The 23993-nt window shown below is 41.9% G+C and overlaps 1 protein-coding gene across 9 annotated transcripts in view; it reads left to right on the top strand.

Annotated features, from left to right (window-relative positions):
- Positions 1-23181, top strand: part of LOC135262970 (diacylglycerol kinase delta-like) — a 54613-nt gene extending 31432 nt beyond the window's left edge. For 4 of the 9 annotated variants that reach the window (XM_064350451.1, XM_064350449.1, XM_064350450.1 and 1 more), the window contains 28 exons: positions 2067-2177; positions 2357-2437; positions 2564-2668; positions 3168-3291; positions 3688-3794; positions 4769-4894; positions 5991-6093; positions 6334-6493; positions 6979-7087; positions 7395-7534; positions 8847-8931; positions 9165-9256; positions 9518-9617; positions 10238-10454; positions 10638-10736; positions 10922-11009; positions 11354-11461; positions 11851-11947; positions 12281-12388; positions 12477-12590; positions 13020-13154; positions 13539-13702; positions 13883-13997; positions 15387-15476; positions 17032-17151; positions 17500-17617; positions 18797-18927; positions 19461-23181. In XM_064350451.1, coding sequence (XP_064206521.1) covers positions 2067-2177; positions 2357-2437; positions 2564-2668; positions 3168-3291; positions 3688-3794; positions 4769-4894; positions 5991-6093; positions 6334-6493; positions 6979-7087; positions 7395-7534; positions 8847-8931; positions 9165-9256; positions 9518-9617; positions 10238-10454; positions 10638-10736; positions 10922-11009; positions 11354-11461; positions 11851-11947; positions 12281-12388; positions 12477-12590; positions 13020-13154; positions 13539-13702; positions 13883-13997; positions 15387-15476; positions 17032-17151; positions 17500-17617; positions 18797-18927; positions 19461-19535 — 3222 coding nt within the window. In that variant the 3' untranslated portion in view covers positions 19536-23181. Of the gene's footprint in view, positions 1-2066; positions 2178-2356; positions 2438-2563; positions 2669-3167; positions 3292-3687; positions 3795-4768; positions 4895-5990; positions 6094-6333; positions 6494-6978; positions 7088-7394; positions 7535-8846; positions 8932-9164; positions 9257-9517; positions 9618-10237; positions 10455-10637; positions 10737-10921; positions 11010-11353; positions 11462-11850; positions 11948-12280; positions 12389-12476; positions 12591-13019; positions 13155-13538; positions 13703-13882; positions 13998-15386; positions 15477-17031; positions 17152-17499; positions 18327-18796; positions 18928-19460 lie in introns of all 9 variants that reach the window. The other 5 variants (XM_064350452.1, XM_064350454.1, XR_010332363.1 and 2 more) reach the window with 5 other exon arrangements.
- Positions 23182-23993: the final 812 nt, after the last annotated feature.

Genomic DNA, 23993 nt, shown 5'->3' with positions numbered 1-23993 from the left:
TTAAGGTATTTCAGGAGATCTCTGTAGGAATTACAGCCCTTTTATACATAGTCCCTCCATTTTAGGGGAGCAAACCTAATTGCTAACGTAATCTGAAAAAATCTTCATATTCAGTACTTGGTTGCAAATCCTTTGCATTTGATGACTGCCTGCAATCCAGAGACATCACCAGACACAAGTGTCTTCCGTGGTGATGCTCTGCCTGGCCTGTTCTGAATCTTCATTTCCAGTTTGTTTCTGGGGCATTTTGTATTCAGTCTTGTCTTCAGCAAGCAAAACACATGTTAAATTGAATTCAGGAGATATGATTGACTTGGCCAGTCAAGAACATTCCACTTTTTTGCACTGCTTGCCTTAGCAGTATGTTTGGGGTCATTGTTATTCTGCAAGGCAAAGTGCTGTACAATGAGGTTTGAGGCGTTTGGTTGTATCTGAGCAGATAAGATGTTCCTGTGTACTTCAGAAACCGCAGAATTCTTCCTGCAGTCAGCAGTCATACTTTCTTCTTTTCAACACTTTGGTACAGGTACATTCTTGTCTCATCTGTCTATACGATGTTGTTCCAGACTTTTTATTGTACTTTTTTAGCAGACTTTTAGTGTATATATCAATTATTTACACACACTACTGGACCAACTGATGTGAATTATCCTGCACAAGGACACCGCACAGCAGCAGAGTCCACCTGGTAATTGAACTTACCAGCCAAGTTTCCTAACCATTATGCTACACTGTCTCTGTATGCCCCATGGACCAGTTCTCTAATAAGATTAAGTTCACAGCTGAGTGTCTGTTCATCTTTGATCACTGCCAGTTCATAGAACTATGTCCATATAAGGCCATATAGGCCAACGGGCATACTATTAATAGCAGGAGGCCATATCACATGCTCCCTAATGAAATTTGAAGCTGTTTTCTGTTCGAAGGTCATTAAAAAAAAAAATTGTACTTTTGTTTATAAGTTTGAATTGGTCTCTATCTCATTTATAATGGTCTGGGAATTTTCTGTGGAAGTTGGCACTCAGACACATTATCAAACACATGGTTGATGGGAAAAGCAACAAATATTTATATAACTTGTCTGGGATTCCGAAAACCATCACCTGCCTGACATTGACACTGATTTATAAATACTCCATTTCTTTCTTGCCACGAACAGAAACTGTGGGTGTCTGTATTGTTGCACCACACACCACTAGTTGCTACTGGTTGTATTGATTGGTTTACCTCAGATGAGTATATTAGGAACATAGCATCTTTGATTTAGTGCTTAATAATGCTGAACGATTAACCAACATTTTTGTGTTTTTTTTTTTAGACAGTGCCAAGTTGAAAGTCTCTGACCTCTTCAGTATGACCCATTCTACTGACAGTGTTTGTCTATGGAGATTGCGTGGCTATATGCTTGATTTTATGAACCTGTTAGCAATGGGTACAGCTGAAGTAGCCAAACCCACTAATTAGAAGGGGTGTCCACAAAGTAGAAAATGATTTGGCACAAACGTCCACTTGGACTCAAGGATGAACTGATTAGATTTTGGTGGTCAAAGGTCAAGGTCACTGGGACTTCACAAAACACGTTTTTGCCTTGAGGGAATACAAAACACGTTTTTGCCTTGAGGGAATTTCTTCACATTTGGTACAAACATCCACTTGGACTCAAGGATGAACTGATCAGATTTTCGTGGTCAAAGGTCAAGGTCACTGTGACCTCACGTCCGTCCCATTCTATCGTGAACGCAATATCTCAGGAACACCTTGAGGGAATTTCTTCAAATTTGGCACAAGCGTCCACTTGGACTCAAGGATGAACTGATTATATTTTGGTGGTCAAAGGTCAAGGTCACTGTGACCTCACACACACATTTTTGGCCATAACTCAAGAATCCATATGCTAATTATGACAAAGTTTCAAGATGTCCAATAGGATAAAATGATGAAGTGATGACATTTTATATCCAAACTGCCTACTGGTTGGTGGAAGCATACAACCGCGAGATGGTATTACTAGTTTTAAAAATAACTCCAAAGTGATTGTGTTGTCTCTCTCCCTTTCTCTCTCTCAGAGAAGTGTGAAGGAGGGACTCCTGCTCAAACAGACCAGCTCCTTCCAAAGATGGAAGAGGAGGTACTTCAAGCTTCGAGGACGGACTTTGTACTACGCCAAAGACTCCAAGGTTACAGACAGGGGCACTTTCTGTCACTTTATCCCAAGTTTCAATGGGTTATATTGCTTATAATTCTCATAAAACTCTTAAGGTTAAAATGGTCTTCAAATACTGATTTGTACCTATAATTGTATCTGTAAGTTGTGCATGCTGAATTCTATTTGATCATAATGTGTGTGGTTTTGCAGTCTCTAATATTTGACGAGGTAGACCTCTCAGATGCCAGCATGGCGGAAACCAGCACCAAGAACATCAACAACAGCTTCACGGTAATAGCAGTCACACTCAGTGCACAGATGTGAAAGAATCTCAGCTATTATCAGTAGCCAGTGTAACACCTGCTGTTTGTGTACTGCAAGTATCTACCTCTCTCCCTTTCTGTCTTTCTCTCTCAGGTCATCACCCCTTTCAGGAAGTTGATGTTGTGTGCTGAGAGCAGGAAGGAGATGGAAGACTGGATCAGCGCTCTGAAGTCTGTGCAGAAGTGGGAGAGTTACGAGGTGCGTAGTCTCTTTTGCCCTCGTCCCACTGCTGGGATTGTTTTTAGAATTAATCATTCTATTATTGCATTATAGTTTATTATAGTTTAGTTGTGGAGTACAGAGCCAAATTAAAAACGAAAATATGTCTTTGTCCCAAACATTATGAAGCTTAATCTGCACAAAAATAACCCAAAATTCATGTAAATAGTATTTTAATAGTGAACATGAAGGTGTAAGGTAAAAAAAATAATTAACCTGAAAAGAAACATTCTAGGAGAACACACACACATACATGTATGTTCTCACACATACACACAAAATAAAGTTTAGAATAAATGTCTGGTTCACAGATTGGAGGTAGTAGCTTGACAAGAATATTATATGATGTGAATGATGCCCTTTGGCACACATGCATTCTGCTATTTGGATTGTGAGTTTGTTTCTGCTTTGACTGGATAGAGTAGTTAATGCTCCTCCCCTCCCAGTGATGGACAGCTCTTCTTTCCCCATACCTCAGTTCAACATGGAGCACTTCTCCGGGATGCACAACTGGTACGCCTGCTCTCACGCCCGCCCCACCTTCTGCAACGTGTGCCGAGAGGCTCTGCCGGGGGTCACCTCTCACGGCCTGTCTTGTGAAGGTACAGCGCTAACATTTACCCTTATTCACCCCATTCACCGTCTGGGGTCTACAAGATTATAATCACAAAGGAGAAAAATTATGGATTGCAGTTTCTGGCAATATTATTAGATATTGGCCAATCTGAACTGATTGAGCACTTGGTACAAGTATAGTTTCCGATTATAGATGTTACCTTGTGAAATAAATGCAGTGTTAGAGTGACTATATATCGTTAGCGATAGCAATACTAAATTGATGTGCGGATGGCAGTAGTAGACCATGGAAATTGACAGTACGCCCCGCTATTAAAGGGAATGAAAAGAGATCATTTGATTGGCAGTGCGCCCGTATGTTGCACCTGCGCCCGTGCACCCTTGATTCTGGAAAATAGAGCCCTCTGTCTGTGCATTCCTAGTCTGCAAGTTCAAGGCCCACAAGCGCTGTGCTGTGCGGTCTACCAACAACTGCAAGTGGACCACGCTGGCATCAATCGGGAACGACATAATCGAGGATGAGGAGGGGGTGAGTAATTCTTGTGCTGCTTTACGGAAATGGAATATACCGAAATATATCGAATTAAACGTTTAATTAAAATGAAAACTTCACTACGTATGCAAAACTGCATACGTTGCTGTCACCTTCAGATATTGCAATGTATGTTTTTATAATATATTTGTTTGAAAAACTCCTGTTTCAGCAGTTTCAGCTGCAGAACAATGCTAGCACAGGAAACACATCATCACTAGAGGACTATTGCCCTCATAGTCTCCCATGCCTATTTCAGTTCCATAGTATTTCTGACTAATAGTTTTTTCAAGTGTCACACACCGAAGCGTGGCAGGTTTTCAGTCAGCCCATTCCACCGAGGAAGTGCTTAAAGAAATGGAATATACCAAAAGTAAACTGAAATAGAATACATTATCAAGATATTGCAACGCTTCACAGTTTATGGGTAAATGTGAAAATTGCTGCTCATTTCAGATATTGTATCATATTTTTAAAAACACATTGCACACTGTGAAATATATTTATCCTTTATCATTTTCAAAAAAATATCCTATTTAGATTATAATGTGGTATATTAGATTTCTGTAAGGGATTACACATGCATGCAGTCAGCACATATACTTTCACACGAACCCGCATGTTTTCAGCGCTCCTTTGATTTATGAGTCTGACGGAGGGCTGGGATACGGCGAATGGGGATCCTCCCGTCTCCGCGCTGGAATTCGGCACAGGCCCCGAAGGCTCTGATAGGTTACTGCTCAGGCTCGCTGAGAGTATGCTCCTCTCTCACACAGGATCTGTCAGATAAATGTAATGGGCTTGTGGTGAATTCATAAGGTGGCAGTGTAACATAACGATTATGGATGGTTATGAAGTGCTATGAACATACCTGCTCATGGATATTCTGCAGCGCGGTTAGCACTAGCCTCAGGTCCAGGTCTGTACTGCTGGTGTGTTGCTGACACGCTTGTGCCGTGTCTGTTCCTTAGGTTTCCATGCCGCACCAGTGGATGGAGGGAAACCTTCCCGTGAGCGCCAAGTGCAGGGTGTGCGACCGCAACTGCGGCAGCGTGAGGCGGCTCCAGGACTGGCGTTGTCTCTGGTGCAGGGTCATCGTGAGTCTGACCTCTACACAGCCTCCCTGTCCCTGTCTGCGCCTCCACACTGTCATCATCATTACAATCTGTGATCTTGGAGGACCTGAATATAAAACCAAGGCCTGAGTCTGAATGAACCTAGCCAGAAGGCTGAAATCACAGCCTCCCACTCTAGGGTCTTTCCTGCTAACACAATAGCTTACTCCAACTTTGTGCAACATTGCAGTACATTTGACAGGAACCCTCAGAAAACTTCCCTCCATCAGAAAAGCATTTCAAAATGCTTCCAAGTTTTTGAAGCTGTAATGCCAGGATCCTGTTATGAAATAGGATGTTTATCAAAAGTGGTGTTTACCAAGCTTCTATTTCCACAGAGGATATTTGCCATTATTGTATTCCAAGAGAGAATATTTACCCTGATTATGTTTCAATTTTTGAAGCTTTTATGCCAGGACTGTATTCTCAAGCAGCGTATTTACCATGATTTGCCTTTCCAATAATAGTATTTACCATGATTCTATTTCCACAATGCTATATCGGGGCCCAAGCACCAAGGGGGTGTAGAATCCCTATTTTTTTCTAGTGTTCTTCCTTTATTTTTTATCTTATTTTATCAATTTTATTAACCTCCAAACCACAACTTTCCTGTTTCATAACACTTAAACTGTTATTTTTGCAAATGTGTGTGCAACCTGACTAGCACACAAGATCATATTTTCACAACGTTCCAGGACCTAAAAAGTAATTTTTAAAATGATGTTTGGTGTGTGGGTTACTGCCGTCAGTCTTGTCTCTCTGGGTCTCTCTTCTCTCTGGGTATCAACACCTGATGTTAAGGGCAGGAAAGCACTGCTGCATTCTGCCTGGCTATGCTAGTCTGTGTTCTGTCAAGAAAACTATTTCTGGGTCTGTTGTGCTTCCATATATGTACAAGCCACTTATTTTTCCATGAAGACTCAAACCTTGACGCATTACACCAGACAAAATACCTCTAACCTGTGTGCATTTGTCTGTCTGATTGTGTGCTCCCATGCATTTGTGCATGTGTCTATATATGCATGTGTGTATTTGTGTGTGTTTATGTTTGCCTTTGTGTGTGTGTGTTTCTCTGCAGGTACACAACAGCTGTAAGGAACACATGGGGAAGCGCTGTCCCTTAGGCCAGTTCAAGGTCTCCATAATCGCTCCCCCTGCACTCAACAGCATTGACTCTGATGGTAACCGCCTCCACTTATGTAAAGTCAGTTTACCATAGTTGGTACTCTAGTGGTTTATTGTCAGTAAGGAGGGCATTACCAACTGCAGTTAAGGCTTTTATTATTAACCTGTTAAGCAAGGTGTGGCACACTTTCACTACCATTCATTTTCTGTGTAAACTATGCTGTTTTAAAATCATCATCATCATCTTCGTCGTCACTGAAGTTCCTCTGTCTGCTCCCCATTGGTCGTTTCCTCAGGGTTCTGGAAAGCTGCTAACCCGCCCTGCTCCAGCCCACTGCTGGTTCTGGTCAATTCCAAGAGTGGGGATAACCAAGGGGTCAAGTTCCTGCGCAAGTTCAAGCAGCTGCTGAATCCGGCCCAGGTGTTCGACCTGATGAATGGCGGTCCGCAGCAGGGGTAGGAGGGGGAGGACGGGGCAGCTTTCATGGCCATAAGTGGTGGTGCCTTTTTGAAACCTGTATTGCTGTATCAGGATCAGTGACTATGTCTTCTACGGACTCATCAGATTCTGAGTCATCCGAGTCACTGATAATGTCATTTGACAAATATTTCAATGCTGTCTATTTCTGTCATCTTTTCAACCAAATGCTGTCCATTTCTGTCATCTTGTTAAACCTGAAGCTATAATAGCAGAGCTGTTTGTGTTCCCCCTATGACATCACGTATCACAGAAGTAATTTTCCGGCGCGACTTTTGGTTTTTCCGTTGGCAGTGATCAATTTGTCAAATTTGAAGCCATACTAACAATTTCAGCTTAATGTAATGCAAAACCTCTAGAATAAAACAAATTGGTCTCATATCTTCAAGGGATGTCGTTATGTGCTGCTTACCCTCTATTAAACAATGTTAATTGCAAACAACCTCTCACCTATTTTCCATAGGCTGCGTCTCTTCCAGAAGTTTGCGATGTTCCGGATTCTGGTGTGTGGTGGGGATGGCAGTGTCGGCTGGGTGCTGTCAGAGCTGGACAAACTTGGGCTGCACAAGCAGGTGAAGCAGCAGTAGTCAGTATTATACAATCAGATATCTGTAGGAGTGCTGATACTGACACGCATCAGAATTCACTACTCACATAAGGACATATCAGAACCACAGGCTGTACAGATAGCTATCATATCCAATGAAGGCAGGTATAAAATAGAAGTATTTCAAAATAGCTTTGGATCTCTGTGATAATCTGTGTGTATATGCGTGCGTGCATGTGTGTACATGTGTGTGTGTGTGTCTGAAAGAGAGAGCGAGAGAGAGTGCAATGTTGCCTTATTTTGCCACTCACTGTGTTGTGTGTCCATGGCAGTGCCAGTTGGGTGTTCTTCCTCTGGGCACTGGGAATGACCTGGCGCGGGTACTGGGCTGGGGAGGGCTCTGTGACGATGATGCCCAGATACTGCAGATCCTGGAGAAACTGGAGAGAGCCACTACTAAGATGCTGGACAGGTAAGTTTTGCCAGGGAGAACGGTGAGGTCGAGTAGGAAGCATTTCCTGTTAGGCTGTTTGAATAAATAATCAAAGAGTTTAAAAAGATTACAAGTTTTACCAAAGGGCCTGTTGTCCAAGTATGGCAGGTGTCTGACCCCTGACCTGCATTCGTGTGCCTCTGGAATATATCTGTATATGGCTTACAGCGACAGCTGCTGAGCTAAAATTCAGGAGGCAGAGAACTTCCCCTTAAATTGATTTTTGGTCTTGAATTGTTTTCAGTTATTTTTCTTGATTAACAATAGAACACTATTTGCATTCAACATTATTCAAAATGATGGATATGTGTACTGTTTGTTTTCTGCACTAACACTTGAAGAATATTCATGGCAAATATTTACAATATGCAGATTTTGTTAATTTAAAAGATCTTGATGCGCAGGTTTTGTTAGATAGCCTTTATTGCAGGTTGTGCCAAAAGCTAACATGGTAGTTAACAGAGTGGTGTATTTTTTTTTTTTTTTGAGTTCTTTGTGAATATAGCTGATTTTTCAAAATTGAAATTTTTATTGAATCTCCCTAACATGATGTGAAGAAAGCACCTATGTGTTTATTTTCCAATGGATTATTCAGATTGTTGGCAAACTTGTTAATCAAGGAAAATGGTTGAAAACAGGCCAAGACCAATAATTAGTTTAAGGGGAAATTTTCTGCCTCCATAATTTTAAGCTTACAGCCGCCAATGGCTTACAAGGGTCTAGAGGTGAGCTCTGGAGGAGATGTGTCTTAGAGAAACAGCAGGTGGAGGAGCAGTAATGTCTCAAGATGTAATAGATTATAACAGATAATATAATCACCTTGGGATCTGTGGGTGACTGTTGTGCAGGCAAGTTTTAACCGTGCCTGTGATTTCAGCCGTTTTGTGATTGTGTGTTTGGTAAGTAGGTGACGCTGTGTACACAGTTATTTTGCAAAGGCTCTTTTTTGCATTGGTATGCTCCTCAGCTCCTTTCTGCTTGCAGCTTTCCTTGCTGCTCTTAGACTCATGTTATGTCAGGTTAATGGATCAACACTGGTTTGTCTCAGAGTGCAGACCAATTTCGTCTTCTCTTTTTTATTGATCTGATTGACATTCTCAAGTAGAATCGGTTCCCTTTAAGATTCATGGCCTTCACAATATGAAAGAGCTCTTCCACCCATAGCGTAGCCATGGCTCAGAAGTACCCACACTTGCTCTCTGATTGGCAGGCTTTAATAGCTATTGCATGGTTTTTAATGTGCTGTGAGACTCACTCAGGTCTGTGTGTGTGTGTATGTGTGTGTCCTCAGGTGGAGCGTGATGACATACGAAGTTCCCACAAAACACTCCCCTCCAGTGGTGAAGGTGGATGACACAGGGGATGGCAGTCTCCAGGTAGAGCACCCTCAAACCCAGAACACAGTAATCCCAGACAACCACAACTATTAGTTGCACTGAAAAAAACAGGTTTGTGAGTGTCATGCACTTCTGTTGCTCAGACTGACTGCAGATGGAGACAGTCAAGGTGGGAGTGAATGTTCGGTAGATTCTTGTGGGTGGGAATGTTTCAGCTCTGTGTAGAGATCCCCTCTTGATTGGCTGCTCTCTCATGCCTTTGCTCTGTACAGATACAGATGGCCCTGTATGCTGATTCTGTGGCCTCCCACCTGACCAAGATTCTGGACTCAGACAAGCATAGTGATGTCATCTCCTCAGCTAAGTGAGTGAAAAATGACTACACAAAATCTCCATGCTGTGCTTGTGTTCTCACAAGTGATTTCTTTAACAGGAAACTGCAGCTGTTTTACAACATAGTAAATACTGATGTTGGGTTTAGAACCAGGCCTGTAGGCTTTGCAGCTGTGTGTTAGCCTTACAAGCTCCCTTTTCATAATTAAAAAGCCTGTGATAAAACACAGAACTGTGTGGTGTGATAGTTTGTGTGGAAGTCCGTGCAACACTATGGTCTCTACACTTACAGGTATTTGTGTGGGACAGTGAATGACTTTGTGTCAGAGGTGGGGAGGACATACGAGAGATCAACGGAGAACAGGGAGGAGGCTGCAATCATGTCTAAGAAGGTGAGCTTGTGCAGCGGGAATGACCTGGACCTGCGAGTTGTGGCACATTGGTGGTGGAGAGGGGAGGTGTGACAAGGAGATGCCTCTACACTGAAGCAGTACCAATTTAACAATAACCGTCAATTCAGTGTATTTATGTTACATACAACATACACACAACTTTGATAAGCTCATAGCCCGCCTCATGTCCCTGCGCTTAACGTCAGAATTTACATTCTATATATATATATACAATTGATTTGGAACTGACTTTATATCAACATGCTTTGGTTGTGAATAAGGGAAGCAAAGAGTAAATTCCAGTAAATCCAAATGGTAAAATTACTAGAGTGTTCTGCATTTGTGCAGCACTTCTTCTTGACAAGAAATTAAAGCTTCATCACAGAAATCAATTAAGAGAAAGGAAATTAGCTGCTTGCTGCGATGATTTTTCTTCAACAATTAAATTGCTGCATTGTTAGCAAAGCAAAACAAATGACACCACGCTGAGAGAAAAGATTAGTTTCCTGATTAGACAGCAGCCTCTGTTCTGAGCTCATTGGCTGCCAGAGGCATACAGCTTGTGAGATGAGTGTGCGCCCATAAGGCAGAGAGTTGTGAGAGTGTTGTCTGTCCGACAGTGCGCTACGCTGAATGAGAAGCTGGACTCTCTGGTGAAGGCTCTGGGCGAGGAGTCCGATGCCCAGCTGGTGCCCGCGGGCACCCAGCCACCGCGCGAGGGGGGCCAGCCCGAGCCTCTCAGCATCCCGCGGGCCTTTAAGTCCAAAGAGCAGCTGATGCTGAGGGCCAACAGCCTGAAGAAGGCCGTGCGGCAGATCATAGAGCAGGCCGAGAAAGGTAGGACCAGCAAATGCTCACGCAGGCCCAGTTTCACAGTTTTTGGAGACTTTCCCTTCAAGACATAATTTAACCAATTCCCATTTTTTCCCCCTGCTTCTTTCTCATCCCTCTTTTTTTCCACCACCCTTCAATGAAAAACATGTGCATTCTTCCGTTTCCTACTTTTTCCTCATTCATCAGTGGTGGATGAACAGAACAGGCACACTCAAGTGTACCACATGGCCTCCACCTCCTCAATGAAGATGGAGAACAATGAGGACCTGAAGGAGGCAGACACAGGTGAGTGGTGTGCGTCTTTCAGCAGCACACCAGTACAGAAAGGCAAATTACCAGGCACTTCACAGTTCTCCAATTTACCATCAGTGGGAAATTATGAAATGTTCAATAGTTAAATTAACCACATTGCTGAGCATATCCTTATATGTATAACATTAAGTCCTGTTCTCTTTTGCATTGGCATGCAGGACATGGAACCACAAGCTCCTCCACCTCCACCATTGTCCTGCAGAAATCAGAAAGCTTCGGCTCTGTGCTGCTCTCCGATGACTCTGTGTAAGAAGCTTTCCAGTACTGTTCTATTCTGTACGCATAGCCTCAGTTGCCAGAGGGGACACCACCTCTAAGTTGCTCCTGAAAATAATGTGTTTATAAATATAATAATGTGTTGGAAAATGTTCTAGGAATGCTGTGAGACTATCATATTTTACCGCGCATGTGAATACAGCTAATACGATCTTTTAAAACAGGCAGCACAATAAACTTGGGCACCAGTAACAGAAGACAGATTTTTTTCATGAACGTTTACCCTGAAACATTACCTGAGATTGAGATTGACTGCAATTCATATTTACTTTGGCACCACATAATAAGACTGGTTCTATGGATTTTTGTTGCAGACTGTGCACTGAAAAGTGTGTTATGAACAATTACTTTGGGATTGGACTGGATGCAAAGATCTCCCTGGAGTTCAACAACAAGAGAGATGTGCACCCCAAGAAGTGCAGGTATCCTATAGAACTAATCCAGCTGTACTGTACGGATTAAAGTGGCCGATACATTGAACAAAAACTTGTTAAATGTTAACTTTCACTGAAGAGTCTTATTTATTTTTCGACAAGTTTTGTCGGAGTTGCATGAATAAAGCGTTAGACAATACATGTCATTGATATTTTTAGAATGTTCAGAATCATTGTAATAAAATACCAGATTCTCTGAACATTGATAATTTTTCCAATAAAATGATGTATGTATTCTTGCTGTGTTCCATGTGACGTAAAAGTAATGTTAATGGGACGCTCAGAAAAAGGCCAGGAACAAATGATTGTTAGCTGGCATTGTTTCCCAGTGAGCCACATACAATAGCGCACTGTGTCTGTGTCACTACCCAAAACAGCAGTCGCACCAAGAACATGATGTGGTACGGGGTGCTGGGGACCAAAGAGCTGGTGCAGAAGACGTATAAGAACCTGGAGCAGCGGGTGCACCTGGAGGTATTGCTTAAGTTAAGACTCCAGAAGACTCGTTCTCATGTCATCTTAGTTTGGATCAGGGTCAACAATGTAACTATGCTTCAATCTGATGCAGTGGTGTGTGCCATCTGTGGCTGGTAGTCCCGCATGGCGGTGCATAGTTAGCGTAGCGTATCGTTTAGGATGGTTCAAATGGTAGGGACTCGTGTTTCGCCGTTCTCTAGTGACCCCTGCTGGTCAATAAAAACACTGTTGAAGACCCTATAGGCTGTAAAGCATTGTATGGTATCACATAATAAATATGTACAGAGTGTATGTAACACACACGATGCGTGTTTTCTTGTGTGTCTCCAGTGTGACAGCGTGCCTATGTGTCTGCCAAGCCTGCAGGGTTTGGCCGTTCTCAACATCCCCAGCTATGCAGGGGGCATCAACTTCTGGGGCGGGACCAAGGAGGACAACGTTAGTCTGCGTGCATTTTCACAGCCAGCCTCTCAGTGAGTTTGGTGGTCTCGGCCTTGATTTTACTTCACCTCTTTTATTTCTCCAGAATTTCGGGGCTCCCTCCTTCGATGACAAAAAGCTGGAGGTGGTGGCGGTCTTCGGCAGCATGCAGATGGCGATGTCCCGCGTCATCAATCTGCAGCACCACCGAATCGCCCAGGTCAGCTTCAGTCCTGTATCACAGCAGCTGCACACACGCACTCACACACACATACGCATGCATACACACCACACACACACACACACACACACTCACACACACACAAATGCATGCATACATGGCAAAAGCACACACACTCACACACACACGCACACACACACACACTCACACGCACACAAATGCATGCATACACACCACACACACACACACACACACACACACACACACATACACATGCATATACACCACACACACACACACACACACTCACACACACACGCACCCACACGAATGTGCATGCACACATGCAGACAGCCCTTCTTATCGGCTTCTCATGCATACACACCACACACACACACTCACACACACGCACACAAATGTGCATGCAGACAGCCCTTCTTACCGGCTTCCTCATGTTTGCTCCGGCAGTGCCGGCAGGTGAAAATCACCATCCTGGGGGAGGAGGGCGTACCCGTGCAGGTGGACGGCGAGGCCTGGATCCAGCCACCCGGAATCGTCAAGATCGTCCACAAGAACCGGGCCCAGATGCTCACCAGAGACCGGGTCAGTGCCTGGCCAGTGGAGAGCTCACATTCACTTTTTTTACCTTTACATTTAATAAAGGCTCTTATCCAGAGCAACTTTCATTTTAACATAAAATACAGGTGAACTGAAGCAATTGAGGTGAAGGGCCTAGTTCAAGGGTACAGCTGCAGCGCCCCAGCTTGGAATCAAACCCACAACCTCTGGGTTATAAAGCCCTGTTCCCTAACCATCATACAGGGACTACGTGGGGATGTCAGAGTGAACGCCGCAGAGCAGGCAAAACACAGGAGCCTTTCATTACATCTCTGCCTGCCTGCAGCATCCAACAGACAACAGCTTCCCACATCACAAGATTGTCCTCCCGCGCATTCGCGTCGCTTTACCTCCCTGTCGCGTCCGCAGGCCTTCGAGAGCACGCTGAAGTCGTGGGAAGACAAGAGGAAGTGCGACAGCTACCGCTCCTCCCGTCCGCGCCTCAACTCCCAGCAGTCCATGGAGTACCTGACGGAGGAGGAGGGCGTCCAGGTGAAGCAGCTGGGGCAGGCGGCCGACGCACTGATCGCCAGGTGCGCGAATGCCAGCCTTTTTAGCGCGGCCGGGGCCTAATTACCTCATCTGCTGTGATTCCGAAACGGATAGAATGCGAGGCGTGCCATCTGTTGCCATTAGCGCACTGACGTTCGTCTCGTTAGGGTGCTGTGGGAGGGCATATCTTAGAAGGCTAACGGGCTTACTGTTTTGTGCAGAATCAGGGAAGCAGCAAAGACCCACATGGTAATGGAGCAGGAGCTGGCCCATGCGGTCAACGCCAGCGCACTGATCCTGAGCGAGGCCTTCTCCAGCAAACCTACCAGTCCTGAGGTGAGGAGCCATGCTGCTAACGCTCACTCACACAGATAGGACAGATTAAGCACATTTACACTCGCCCACATGCACAGATTTAACCAGAACTGAGCACTGCTGCAGTCTTGAGTTAAGGACAAGCATCCAGTCACACAATGGGAACCGTTTCCTCCCAGAACCCAAAACCAGCACGAGAGTGACAGTGTGTAAGTGATGTTTGCTATCTGTCTACAGTATAGTGTTATAACTTGTGTGTAAGGTCATAAAAATAGTGATTAAAAAGTGGGGGAAAACTAAGCTTAGTGGTAAAGCATGTGATTGATGTAGCCCCTGATTTCTGTTGTGGTCCAGAAATGAGAGGCTTTATTTATCTGAACAGGCAGCTTAAATACATTTTAAGCTCTCATGGCTGTTCTTATTCTATTGTTATAGGTTTATGATTTTATGGTTAATGAGAACATTTGCAGATTTCAAAGCTTAATAAATTTCTTAATTCGTTTCTTATTGCCTCTGTGTAGCCATGTAGACAAGGGAGCCTTAGTGATTAGAACTTAAACTTAGTGATTGTGTGAGCTTTGCTTAGTGCAAAGGGCACACATCATTCTTATATCTGTGAACAAAAGAATACCTATCTCTGATTGGTTTATTGGTTAGAATTTGTAAATCTTCTGAAACATTCACTTCTCTGTGTAAACAAGCCTGGTTCTCTTTATTCCATTCTAGAAAGCTTCCCACACAGCCCTCATCAGCCGTGACCTTTTCCTTATAGTCACTGCTGTACAGAAGTGTGTTGAGAGCCGGAGTTAGAAATCTGCATATTGTTTGATTTTTTTGTAGCTTTAAGCATTCCATAACATCCCAATGAATGAACAGCTTGTGTTTTTGCTACTTAGTTAATTTATGTAAATTAAAATGAATCAATGCAGAACACAGAGTTTGTAAACAACAAAATAGAAGTGGGATGTATGATAAAGAATTGGGAAATTAAATAGTTATTTTGACTCATCTTTGCAGAGAAGGCATATCTGACACAACATAGCCATTTTGCTTTTTATATTTGAATGAATATATTGCCTCTTGTAAAGGCCCATTAGCAACTGCTTTGGGCAACTCTGCTCATTCAAGTGCCTACAACAGACTGCCTGAACCACATACACAGGAAGCACAGCACAATCCAGCACAATGACTGTGTGGCTCAGCTGGTGGACCATGGAGCACAGGCTGGCTGCACATGCTTTTGGAAGATATGTATCCTAGTCTGCGCTTTGCAGAATCACCAGACTATATTGCTGTGATTGGATGGATTTAAAATTGCGTGTGAAAAGAACAGGAAATAAAAAAAAGATATTGATTTAAGACTTTCTCTTTATTTTAATCATCAGAAATTTCCTGTATGTGTCCTTCTAGTATCTGAGTCGGACTGCTGTTGTGGACATTGTCAATAGCACCAAGGTTCTACAGCAGGAGACCAGAATACTTTTAGATGGGAAGCTTCTGGTAAGAGCACCTTCTCTTGTCTTTATGTGTTGCTTATTTTGGAATACATATAATTAATTTTGGAATACATATAATAAATTGAATTAGCTGGCATTTAATAATTTATTTTCCCTATAACAAGTGTTATCTATGGACAGGCATGCTAACAAGGCCATTTCCAGGTGCAAAGGAAGTATGTGTTGTTTACTGTGAAAATAGCTGATCATAAATCAACACTGCTGTACCTAATTAGCTAATACTACTGTGGCAATGAAAAAGTCCATACAAGAAATGTGGCTATTCCTTATGGTCACCATTATTAATTTAATGTGACCTCATTTTAGATGCATGGTTGTATAGCACAGCTTATATCAATTATTAAAGGAGTACCATGGTGGTTGAACGTGACACTTCCCAGTTGTCTTCAGGCAACAACAAAACAAATGTGCATAATTTTTTTATTCTTCAGTCATTTCAATGTACTTTAAAACGTATTTTTCTAAGCCTAAATTTCCCACTATAAAAATTCACCCGAACCGTCTGGGCGTGGTAATGAGAACTGTCAGTTAGCTATGATTGACAGACCGTTCCCTGTTACCATAGCTACCCCCATGATACGCGCTCTCTTTGGGAGACTGAATTTTCACAAGCTAGCTAGCTTAGTAGTATATCAAGTATCGATAGATAGCTAAGGTAAGGACGTTGACTTGTATCCAGTTACAATTTTTGCTATCTAGCTAGCCAAGTTAAGATAAAAGCAGAACTATAACGTCCTCATAAAAGCGAACTAGCAAGCTAACGTTATCGATAACATTGCCTTATGAAAGCAAACCTCCTAGCTAGCTAACGTTAGCTAGCTAGCTAAATGAATATAACCAGAAATAATCAAAAGGAACTCTAATTTAAGTGAACCTAACGTTAGTCAAATATTTGCATTGTCTGAACAGCAGGACAGTGTGTCCTGTCAGATTTCTTTACGGGGCGTGGAAATAGGAGTGGTTACTGTATTCGTGACGTAGAAAAATGACAACTTTCTCAACCGGTTGAAAATGGGACGATGAATTTAAAACGCATATTTCTCCAAAAATACAGAACGGACATATTTAATACTTTGCTCATTGTGTTTCTTCAATGCCTCTTGTGCAAATAGCACATAAAATAGAGAAAGTGTGAAAATCACCATGGTACTCCTTTAAAAGGTTTTAAATAGCTATACACAGAAAGAAAACAAATACTATGATATGAATTGATATGAGATATTTTATTCAGTTGAGATTTTAAATACATTTTTCCTGCAAGCCACTAAGACCTTATACTGCTTTCTACATGGTAAGAAAACACAAGGGCTAGACAGGCAAAATTACAATTCTGTCTGTTCCACCATCGAGGTGCATGCCAAACAATAAAGGGAGGGAAGGGTTTTTTATAAATGATGAACATTAATGCGGTGGTCTGAAAAGGTGAGGTTGCGGACTTTTGGCGAAAACAGCTGAAAATGGCCGCGTGCTGGCAGTGGTTTGGCAGCAGTTTAGTTGCGTCAGGGCCGCGGTGTTTGATGATTTCTCTTCTTTAACAGCAGCTGGAGCCCCCCCAGGAGGAGGCGCTGCTCTCTGCTCTGAATAGCCTGAGCGCCGAGCTGCAGAGGCTGGGAGAAATCCACTGGATCTGCCCCATCATACACTGCTCCGAAGAGGAGGTTTGTGGGCATGTGACGGGGTGGGGTAGTGCCTATCATGTGGGCGGGTAGCACTTTACTTAGCTGGTTGGTCTTATGTAGCATTCATAATAGCTTTGTAATGCGTCATAAACACTTGTCACAATACTCAGGGCACCCAAATGGTCTTTGTGCAAAATGACATAAGGCGTTATGTCATTGGTGTCAGGTTGCACACCATTAAGTGCTTCATAACCTCATGTCAGGCATTATAATTAGGTCAGAGCATTTATGTATGCTCAGTGATGTAATTTTTTAGAGCCGATGCCGGAATTATGTAGACCCACTTCAAATAGTGCTATCAATCTGTGTGGGGCCTTTACCTTCCAGGAGCTTTCCAAGGGCAACCGTAAGAGCAGCATAAAGATGAAGATCATGCAGAAAAGCAAGAAGGAGCGAGAGAAGCTGCACAAGCAGAAATCCAACAGTTCCTTGTCCTCTCTGTCGGGTAAGGGAACCATTCCTCTGTTTATCTAACAGTGAGCGGTGCCAGAGTTACAATACAGACAGAGCAGCAATCACAAGATTCCTTCTCTTCCACATAAGCCGTTTCCTTCTGAATGTACTAGTGAATTTACTGCGAATCATTAAAATCCACCACTTTATGCGCATAGATAGCATGCACCAGGACAGGTGTTTCTGAATCACCTTTTCTCTGGAAAAGTGGTATGGAGTGATTTGAGCAGGCTCCACACAGTACAGCCGGTGTACTGAATGGTTGATTTCTCTAGTGCAGCTCAAGTGCACAATATGGTTTGTTTCCATTTACTTTTGTTTGCCTGTAAACAAGCTATTTTTGTATTTTCTCAAACTCATTAAAACACTTTACTTGTATAATGTAAATTGTCCATTATGGCCCAAAAATGGTCTTTAGAGCATTTACACAACATTAGAAATAGGCATTCTAGAATTGCATAAATCAACACAAATCAAAATATAACAAAAAATTTAAAGTGCTTTTGCTTTACAACAGAAGCATAAGAAACAGCCTCATTAGATCCGCATCACATAGCTTCCTGTTACAGTTTAACTTTAGAATCATATATAGCTTCCTGTTACTGGTTGACCTCAAAAGGCCCTTCTCCTGAAAGAGTACTGCTCAGAGTTATGCTGCTGTTTCTCTTCTATGCTATACAACTGGATGAACTAAGGACCAGGTGAGCTGTAGGAAAGTGAGGGGTTGCTTTTCTGTGCTCTATGTGCTTCTGTGCTTCCTTTTCCCAAACTGCCTCTCCATCAAACCCTTCCTCCTTTACCTCCTTTACTCTAAAAGACAGAGGGAGTGCTTTGCCCTTGTATGTACCTCTGTACCTCGTATGTCCTACTTCTGCTTTTCAACATTCTCCTCCCTACTGTGCATCTGCCCCATTATTGTCTCTTGTCCCTTTTTTCTCTCCTCCCTCTTTTTACTGCTCCATCTTCTCTGTTCTCTTTGGTTCTTTCTGTACTGTAGGTTCTGTGATTGGTTCTTTCTGTCCTTTGGGTTCTGTGATTGGTTCTTTCTGTCCTGTGGGTTCTGTAGTTGGTTCTTTCTGGCCTACGGGTTCTGTGTTTGGTTCTTTTTGGGGTTTTTGTGTGGGTGTTTTTTGTATTGTTTTGTGTTTTTTGTGTGTTTGCGGCGTGCAAGCGGAGAAGTGGGCCAAGGAGGAGGTAGCGGCGTGGCTGGACGCGCTGGGGTTAGGGGAGTACACAGAGATATTTGTCCGCCATGACATCCAGGGCTCGGAGCTGGTACTGCTTCAGAGGCAGGACCTGAAGGTACAGGAAGGGCCGTGTGTTCACAGTGGGACCAGGGCTCTTCCTTCCCAAAATCCCACTGCTGCAGACCTTGAAGGAAGCTTCCTTGTTTTAATTAAATGTGTCTGCATTGTTTTAGTATCTGAGCTCAGTCTTAATCTCACAGAAATAATTGATGCTGTTCATATTACTATAGGTAACATTGACACACCATGCATTAATATTTACATTCCAACAATTTTGTGCTAAGGTCTATCAGCACCTTTTCGTAAGTGTCAACCCATTGTTATCACCCTGCTTGTAATCATGAGGAAACCTACATATGTTTTGCTGGAATAATCCAGGCCATGATTGCACTGCCAAACCAGTAGATGTTCTCTGTTTAATAGGTGAGTTGCTTAGTTGTACAGTATATATCAATGCAAACAAGTATCCAGTCCTGCAGACTGCACGTGAGTTATGTGCTGCTGTCCAGTGAAATGCATTTAAAAAATTTTGATTCAAATTCAAGGAATTTGTTAACAGTCATTTTCACTTGTGCTTGACTCTCTCAGGACCTTGGGATTTCAAAGGTGGGGCATCTGAAGCGAATTCAACAGGCCATTAAGGAACTGAGCTCAGAGCCCTAATGTCACCTGCCGAGTTGGCGTTCACCTGTGAGGAGCATCTGGGCCTGTATCTCCGCCCCTTTCTCAGACAGGAAGCAGCTCCTGGTGGACTGAACATGAACAGCGGAACCTCTTTCCCTCTTTGTCTTTTGTTGCTCATATTTCCTCCGCCTTCAGAGATGTGGCACGTGTTCAAAGCCAATGGCGATGGTGCAGGGGGGTCTCAGTCTTCGGTAATTTTAATCTTAGCTCCAGCTTTACGGCCGCCTGCAAGAACATAAGATGACAGACTAGACTTTTATTGAGCGGTTTTGAACAAAAAGAAACAAGTCTGAATGTAAAAGGACAGCTCGCCTTTTCCCATAACCACAAAATCAATACGTAGAAACCCGTTTGTACATACAGACCTTCAGAAAAGGCAAGCAACAATGCCTTTATAAACAGCATCTTGAGGAGCGTACTTGCTGGTAATGTGTTCTTTTTTGTATAAATGGCCTTACGGCAAACAAATTCCATCCAGCTACTTATTGAGGCCCCCTTTGACATTACGCGATGCATGGCTTCTCTGCTCAGTGGCGTCACAGCAGAAACGGGTTTTATGTATTTGCTCAGGCAGGTAGTAGTCTCAAATGTATAACTAGTGTCCTAGAAGAGCTCTTGATAAGTGCTTTGTGCTTGTGCCAATGTTGTGCTAAGCACAGTGGACTATGATACTGGAAGAATGTATGTTTTGCGTTTAAGTTGTACTATGTTGCACTTTAAGACTTAAAAAGGTTCATATAAATTTATAGAAAAACTCTATTATTACATTTCTTCATTATTGCTTCTTTATGGGAAGTATATAAAGGATACACAATGCGTTTAATCAAAATATAACATTCAGAGGTACTAATGTGCTACTATTTTATTTTTAACTTGAAGAATCTTCTATAGTTTATGATGAGCATAAAATAGTCAGAAGCTGGTGTGATATTAATAATGGCTGTGTTCTGCCATTAAAGTCAACCAAACGTACTGTGATGCGATCAGGTCTAAACATCAAAAGAAAATAATGTAAGACACAAAATGATGTATTTAAGGATTTTATGAGCCAAAGTGAAACTGACGTAGTGCATGAGGTAACGAATTGGTACATTCCAGTTGCATATATTACAATGTAAGTCATGACATTCCTTAAAAAAACAACAAAAAACAAACAAAAAACATTGTACAAAGCTATTGGGGCTGGTGTAGGATTGATAAAGTAACAATGAATGACCTCACACTGTTTTATATGTTCCCAAAGAAATTATTGTATGAAATAAAAATGTATAAAATAAATTGGCCTTTGTCAGGTATAACTAAATGGCCTTTGTCTGGCCAAAACTATGTGGACACCTGACACAAAAATTATGGGCATTAATATGGAGTTGATCCACCCTTTGCTGCTATAACAACCACCACATTTTCTTATACTAGATGTTGGAGCATTGCTGCAGGGATTTGCTTCCATTCAGCCAGAAAAGCATTAGTGGGATCCGGCACTGATTGGGCGATTAGGCCTGACTCGCATGTGGCTTTCCAAGAGTGTTGGATGCGGTTGAGGTCAGGGCTCTGTGCAAGCCAGTCAAGTTCTTCCACACCATTGTTGACAAAATCACTTCAATGTGGACCTCGCTGTGTGCCTGGGGGGCATTGCATTGCTGAAACAGGAAAGGCCGTTCCCCAGACTATTGGGGAAACACAGAATCATTTAGAACATGATTGTATGCTGTAGCATTAAGATTTGTCTTCACTGGAACGAAGGAGCTTAGCCCAAATCATGACTAAACAGCCCCAGACCAAGGGGTGTCCAGATACTTATGGTCATGTGGTGTAGCTATATCTGACAAAGACCATTGTATGTCAAAATGTGGTTGACTCCAATGCTTTTTTTTAACAGTTTGTAAAACGGTACGTGGGAATTCCTTTCCTCCTTACAATTCCTTACAGATTTAGCATATTAAAGCCCTGTTATTTTTGTTTTTATCATTGTGTTTAACTGGAAAGATTTTGGGATAAATTTCACCAGCAGAGGTATACTTGTGACAATCGCAATTACCTTTAATCCAACACTGATGCAACATTCATGTAGAAATGGGGAAAAAAAGGAAAGTCCTTTTGTATATTAAAACACAAGTAATGCGAAAATAGTGGGGCTTACACAATTCTCAGAACGGTGTTGAATAATACACATATTCAATTGTCAAATACTTACTGCCATTTCAGTTAATGTATTACACAGTTTACCAAGGTGGAATGTATTTTTTAAATTTCAATGTTGTCATTACTGGTCTTTTCTGGTATTGAAGAATAACAGGAACTCTTCATATTCTTTAAATCTTCAATATGAGATCACCAGTTACACTGTAAAAGTCTTGTTGACTGGAGGTTTGACTGGGTTTGCAAAATCAGGAAGCTTGCTGTGGCTAAAGAAATGTCTCAAACGCTGTTGATGTTCTATGTTGAATATTATTTACAGGTGTTGAAAAAATACTTTGCAGGATTAATATTTATTTATGAATGTACTTTTGGAATTCTCTTTGAGAAACATTCAGAATGCTCATTGTTATTTTTCTGTTTAACAAGACAATATCCACTGCAGAACCCAATGAAAACAAAGTAAAAAATAAAGTGTTGGAATTTTTTTTTTCAGATGGCTTTACACTACGGTGAATAACATCAACTGCACAAACATTACTAGGAAAATGGTGCAGTAAACACAAAAACATCCACATCTGCCCCCTGAAGAATGTTTCTGATCAGTCAGACGAGTGTTTCCTTATTATGGTGAGAATTCTTCAGTCATAAACTGTAGAGTTCTTCCTTAGCCTAGCAGGCCCAATAACTCACCAGACCCAAACGGTTGATTTTGGTAGGCCTTTAGGTTTGGCCCAAGTGTCTCACTGTTTTTTTTCTTCATATTTCTCAGCCTCATAATGGCATCCTTGACTTTCAGTGGTACAACTCTGTTTTTGGCGTTAGTCAGCATAAGGACCAGACTTCAGAGGTAATCAAAAGCCTAGTTTCAAGACTAGATACTGAATATTAAGGAATCCAGTTAATTCCTGTTCACTAAAACCATAAAGCAGCTAAGAGATGTTCGAAAGTATACTGACAAATTATTAGGTACCTTTAATGTATCCTTTATTCATTTGGTTAATCTCTTATTAAAAGTCTTTGGTAATACACCCACAATGGTATGAGCATGATGGTACAGGGTTGTTAAAAACACTGAAGTACATTGGACATGGATATGATCACGTCCATTCACTATGTAGTTCAAACCGTACTGTTATATATATATTTTCCGTCTCAATCACTTAACCTGGGAATGTGGTCGAAAACAGAAATACATTCTTGGATATGAGTTACCCTTGTATGCTCTTCTCATAGGGATCATTACTGTATTGGTTATGATTGTCTGCACTCATTTTATACTGAACAATGATTTGGATAAACTGACTAGTCTTTCTGTTCTGGCCATGACAGCTTTTTTCCTTCCTCCTCTTTCATGTTTCAGCATTGAAGTTAATTTTCCTCACAATACTGAAAAAATGGCATCTTCCCTTCCCATCACAACGATTTTCTTTTTTTAAATTATTAATGCAATGGTAATAAACAGAAAATTACTCACCAGTACATGGAATTCCAGATTACAACCTTTGTCAATATTTAAGCCACTTCAAGGATTTTTGTTAAATGCGATTGATAGTCATTGCTGTCAAAAATGATAAAATGGTTAAACATATACAAATATTTGCTTGAATCATAATCAAAAATTGGAATCTGTGAAAACTAAACGTTGACAGTTTGCAAAGCGTTCCTGCCTGTCTCTTAATGCTACTCTTCCCCTTGAACCAAAAACCGGAATATTATTCAAAAGTTTCTTTCTGAAGCAATATAACAATGATATACCCAAATAATAAAGAATGAGGGCTAACGAATATTAATACACTTTATATCAGACATTTTTTCAGGGAATTTTACTGAGACTTTGCAGCGGCAGTAGCCTGCTCCTTGACCAAGTGGCGTTTTAAACATTTTTTCTTAATGCTTCTGACAAAACTTGGGCGATTAACAAAGCCTTTCCATACTTGATGGCTGAGCTGACTCAACTCATCCCTGGGATAAGAAAAGAGGGGTGATGTGAGGCCCGAACTGGACTAACATTCATGAAAATATACTTGTATTTTCAAGAATAAAAACTAAAGTAGTGTTTTTTGTTGTTGTTCTGGAAAACATTGACTGAATTTAGGCAAGAACCCCGATGGCCTCACCCACAAAACCACTCAAACGCTTCCATTTACCAAATAACGGAATTTCATGATTACCAACATTGTTTCATGGGATTGGTTACTGGTTAGGGTCAGAGCAGGTATTAAACAGTATGATTCAAAATGGGGAACAGTTTACACAAAAAGGCACCAAATTGAATTCACCTTTCAGGAACAGCAAGCT

This window comes from Anguilla rostrata, chromosome 9 (assembly GCF_018555375.3).
Source record: "Anguilla rostrata isolate EN2019 chromosome 9, ASM1855537v3, whole genome shotgun sequence".
Lineage (NCBI taxonomy): Eukaryota > Metazoa > Chordata > Actinopteri > Anguilliformes > Anguillidae > Anguilla > Anguilla rostrata.
This window is presented reverse-complemented; position numbering and strand designations above follow the sequence as displayed.